Here is a 5,273-nt window from a genome sequence, read left to right as displayed (position 1 = left end):
TCTCAAAATTTCAGACTTCAAAATCCCAAAGTGACTTTGAAGAGTGTGTTCTTGACTTGGGCTCAGCTGGTGAGGAGGTTCTTCTACTCTGGGATACATGGGGTGTCAGCAACGCTGAGGAGACCTCCTTGGATTGCAGCGTTATATACTAAATGAGCTACTTTTGCTGTGGTTTGGTTTTAAAATTTAATTTTTTAAATGAATGATCTTGAGATACATAGTCACAAAGTTGTTCACGACTTATTTTCAATCATACAATATCCTAACACCTATCCTACACCAGGAAGTTTTTCCTACAACCAATATCTCCAGTTTCCCTCCTGTACCCAGCTCAACCTTGCAGCCTACCTCTATGGCAACCCCTTCTCTTCCCTTCTTCCGATTCCCTCTCTCTTTTTTCCTTTCAGGCACTGTGATTTAAAATGCTGTTATTGAAAGGGTATCATGCACATCACTTTACCTCCTTTCAGTACCCATCTCATGTCCAGTTATCATTTCCCAATAGCATTGTACTTTAATCAAGATAAAATGAGTAAAAATAAAAATAAAATCAGGAAAGAAACACAGTTATTTTTTTATCACTCTGGAGAAAGGGTTAAAGACCATGTTATTGAATTGGAGGTTTTTCTGTTCATAAGAAAACGTGCTCGCCTCCTTGCTTGCATCTCATTTATTCTATAATAGAACCATTTTGAAGTATATATTATTGTAGCAATGTAGCATTGTCATCCTCTTGTTCATTGATTTGCTCGAGCAGGCACCAGTAACATCTCCATTGTGAGACTTGTTGTTACTCTTTTTGGCATATCGAATATGCCATGGGTAGCTTGCTAGGCTCTGCCGTGCGGGCAGGATACTCTCGATTAGTATAATATAAATTTTAAAGTCAAGTAAGTTGGCATTCAGAATTGTTTAAACTTTGCACATGGATAAAATGGCAGACTTGAGACTCTTTTCTGATGAGAATCTGTATTTTTCTATTCTACTTAAGCTTAAGGATGTTTGTGTAATAATTGTTTCCACATTGTCTCTTAAAGTGGAAAGTGACTCCACCTACATTTTTTGAAGTTTAAGTCTGCTGAGTGAAGGTGTGTTTGCTTTGGTACAGATGGCCTAAGGACCATCAGAGAAAATAACAACTTGTTTTACCAAAAGAGGCTGTGGAAAACTTCTTTGTGTTATTTACCATTTGACTGAAGGTTTAGTGCTTATCTTTCCTGGATTGAGTTCACTGAAAAAAAGACAGAGAGGATTCAGTTCTGCTTTGGTTTTCAAATACCCTTGTGTATTGCCTCAGTGACATGAGATAAGTCACTGTTTTCTGTAGGAGAATCCTAATGCTTGGAATCATGACGAGTCTCCAATAGTCTCCAGGATAATTAAACATACCACAAACTATGGAAAGGTGACAACTGGTTGCAATTGTGTCTTTGCAGTCCTGGAGTTTACCAAAATATTAGAGAAGTAAACTAACTCAGAAAACTAACTCAAGTAAAATCAAGAACCCTATGTTAGATAATTTAAGTGGAAAGTCTTTTGTTGAGGGAGACGTTTTGAGGTTTGTGAGGGGGCCACACCGGAAACTGCTCAGGGCTTACTCTTGGCTGTGAACTAGAGGATCCATCCCAGGCTGACCACAGGCCAGACAAGTACCTTACTCACTAACTCTCCAGTCTCAATAACTCTTTATGATTTGAGGTAGAACAATATATGCCTGCAAGGAAGGTACAGTAAATCTCTCTCACCTTTGTCTTCTGTCAAAGGAGGGATCTTCCTAGAGTCAATGAACAGATCCTGTTACCTCCATTCCCAACATTTCTACTTGGGTGTGACTTATCACATCATTTTTTGAGAGTGTTCCCATATCTCTCCAGGCCCAATGAACACAAAACTGTAGATTCACCATTGTTCACATCCTGGCTATAAATTAAATATTAATTGTTCTCAGATAACTCCTATAGAGACATTTTCAAATACTGAGTTAGTTACTGTCAGGACAATGAGTGATTAGTTTTCACTCTAGAGGTAGGTACATGACAGTTTTATCTCAATTTGGTATATTTCCAAATCTCACATATTTGTAATTTTGAAAGGGAAAACACAAAAAAATTCCAAACCTCATATATTTGTAATTTTGAAAGGGAAAATAGGAAATTAGCACATCTTATTTTGGCATATAATTGCCTGGCAGAGGAGAGAGAATGACTACCTAGGTGTTAGGTATTTTTCCCAGGGTGAGGCTTATCCATTGTACTATGGGTGTGCTAATTTCTTCTATTTCCCCAACTGTGGGAAACTCAACTGCATAGTATTTGGTACGTGGGGGAGTGCATTTGTGCTCTCCCCTAGTTTATATAAAAAGTTATGGAATATTGTTCTGATTAGAATAAACTACCTATTTTGCACACCTCCCATCCCCCGTCCAGCATAGAATGAAAGTATATATGCAAAATGTTTGCTGGTAAAATTGTAATTAACCAAGAATGATTAACATAATATTTCTAGAAAAGAGAGGATTTTTTTTCAGTTGTCTGACTAAAAAAATAATGAATACTTCTGTATGTGTCTGCTTTAAGAACTAAACCATTTCCTCTCTTGTCTTTTCCTCAGGAGATGGTGCCAAGCGTGCCCATGGAAGGGCAGGGCAATCACACATCTGGTTTCATGTTTGTTCTCCTGGGAATCACAGCTGACAGAAACCTGCAGCTTATTCTCTTTCCAATCTTTTTAGGGACCTATCTTATGACCCTCATTTCAAACCTGACTCTTATTATCCTCATCACGATGGACTCCCACTTGCATACACCCATGTATTTTTTTCTGAGTATCCTTTCATTTATAGATGTTTGTTATTCTACTTCCATCAATCCCAGGATGCTTGCAGATTTCTTGAGGGATCAAAAAACAATTTCCCCAATGGCCTGTGCGACCCAGTATTTTGTGATATCTTGGATGGGTCAGGCTGAGTTCTGCCTCCTGGCCGCCATGGCCTATGACAGATACGTGGCCATTGGTAACCCCCTGCAGTACTCAACCATCATGGTGCCTGGGCTCTGTAGGATGATGGCTGCTGGGGCTCTTGGAACTGGTTTCTTCTGTGGCTTAGTTGAGACAATTTCTGCATTTAATCTGTACTACTGTGGGCCCAACTTCATTCAACATTTCTTTTGTAATGTTCCTGAAATTGTTGTCTTAGCTTGCTCCAGTCCCTTCATCAGCCAAATGATTCTTTTTTTTGTAGTGACATCTGTTGGGTTTGTTTCTTTGCTAATCATCCTGCTATCCTACGGTTACATTGCAGCTTCCATCCTGAAAAGATCCTCCGTCAAAGGTAGTCTCAAGGCCTTCAACACCTGTGCCTCCCACCTGGCAGTTGTCACTATCTTCTATGGCACAGCCCTGGCTGTGTATGGGAATCCTCCTTCTAGCCACTCTGATAAGCAGAACAAGATTCTGTCAGTGTTCTACATTCTTATTATCCCCATGTTGAACCCTCTGATCTATAGTTTAAGGAACAAGGATATCAAAGCTGCATTAAAAAGGGGGATAAAAAAGTCAAGACATTAACCTCAGGAAGAATAATTCATAATGTTTTATTTATATGTCTTATTTATATAATAAAAAATTATTTGCCTAATAGGTTAGAAACCTAAAGAAAGAATGTATGTTTTTCTATGTATTGTTTCTTTTTAATGAAGATACGAGTATAAAAATTGTTTATCAGTTGGAATCATGGAATGGAGAAAAGTGAAAATATTGTTCCTGGGTCCCATTATGCTTATTTTGTAAATTATCTTTAGAATGAACGATTCTTATTTTACAGTATAATATTTTAACTTATCATCATTTATCATGGATTGTGTAAACTGAAATAAATGTCTCTATTACACTGCACCCATCATGGTAAGACTGATCCCTTCCTCTTTATTCCTCATCTGGTTACCACCATTTTTGCTTAAGAGAACGAATTATTTTGTTGTGTTTTAAAATTCTTTCTTTGCTTTGCTCTTTATGTTGTGTTGGGGAACTGTGATCTCCAAAACGTCTGGACATGATGCATTCCTGAAGCGGGCAAGAACCTGCTCTTGGGGCGAAGGAGGGCAGGCACCTCTAGAAGCAGATTCAACGATCACAGCTCAACTTTACAGCCAAATGCACACATCCTTATAGAGAGTCTTGGCTTACAGGAAGTCCTATCATATTAGAGCTTAACACTATTTGCCTATCACTTTTTCCTCTCTGCTTTGTCCCGGGTCTAATTCCCTTCAAGGCTGTCTTTTGCAGGTAGAATGACTTCCTTAAGGCATATGTGATGGTTTTCTGTGTTTTAGGGCTGGAGCCCTAGCACAGCAGGAGGGTGATCGCCTTCAGGTGGCCGACCCTGTGTTCGATTCCTCCGCCCCTCTTGGAGAGCCTGGCAGGCTACAGAGAGTATCTCGCCTGCACGACAGAGTCTGGCAAGCTACCCATGGTGTATTGGATATGCCAAAAACAGTAACAATAAGTCTCACAATGAGAGATGTTACTGGTACCCACTCGAACAAATCGATGAGCGACGTGATGACAGTGACAGTGACAGGTATTTGTGAGTAGGGGGTTGAGTGAGGCTCAAGAACTAACACAAGATGGAGGCACCATGTTTTGCTATCTCCGTGCAATTCCTCCCACTGATCATTGATTTTCTCGAGCAGTCTCAGTAACGCCTCCATTCTTCCTAGCCCTGAGATTTTACAAGCCTCTCTTTATTTGTCCTCCCCAACGGTGCTGCATTGGAGCCTTTTCAGGGCCAAGGGAGTAGGAACCATCATTGTTACTGGTTTTGGCCTAGTTTGCCAGGCTCTCCCACGCGGGCAGGGAACTCTTGGTAGCTAGTGCGGTTCTTCGAGGGAGAGAATTAGGCTATAAGATGTCATGCCTCCGGGCGCTTGGTTTTATGGTCTCTGGATGTTGGCCATTGATGGGATTACAGGGCTTCCGGGGCAGTTTCTGGGTGTGACATCCTAGCTTCTGGAAAATTTGGGACCTGGGAGGAAGAGACCCAGTCCCAATCCAAACAGGCTTGGAGATCTCAGTCCTGAGTCCCACATACCTGGGTTTCTCTGCCAGTTCCTTCATGCATGAGGCCCATCCGAACGTGTGGAGAGGAGCCTTGAGCATGGCTATGGCTGGGTTCCAGAGGTCTTCAGCTGTGGGGGCTCTGTTCGGGTTGGGGAGGGAAACTCAACCCACCCCCTCTGAGGGGTCCTGGTGAAGACAGCCAAATAATAATAATA

The 5,273-nt window shown here is 41.0% G+C and overlaps 1 protein-coding gene and 1 non-coding gene across 2 annotated transcripts; both read left to right on the top strand.

Annotated features, from left to right (window-relative positions):
• Positions 1-2,176: 2,176 nt before the first annotated feature.
• Positions 2,177-2,348, top strand: LOC129406342 (U1 spliceosomal RNA). The gene has a single exon (XR_008630948.1). It is a non-coding gene; the product is annotated as a U1 spliceosomal RNA (small nuclear RNA).
• A 637-nt stretch (positions 2,349-2,985) lies between these two features.
• On the top strand, positions 2,986-3,567 carry LOC129406034 (olfactory receptor 5A1-like). Its single transcript, XM_055143776.1, has one exon. The coding sequence runs from the start codon at positions 2,986-2,988 to the stop codon at positions 3,565-3,567; it is 582 nt and encodes a 193-aa protein (XP_054999751.1).
• The last annotated feature ends 1,706 nt before the right edge of the window (positions 3,568-5,273 follow it).

This window comes from Sorex araneus, chromosome 6 (assembly GCF_027595985.1).
Source record: "Sorex araneus isolate mSorAra2 chromosome 6, mSorAra2.pri, whole genome shotgun sequence".
Classification (NCBI taxonomy): Eukaryota; Metazoa; Chordata; class Mammalia; order Eulipotyphla; family Soricidae; genus Sorex; species Sorex araneus.
Note: the sequence above shows the minus strand (reverse complement) of the source record. Positions and strands in the feature narration are given on the sequence as shown.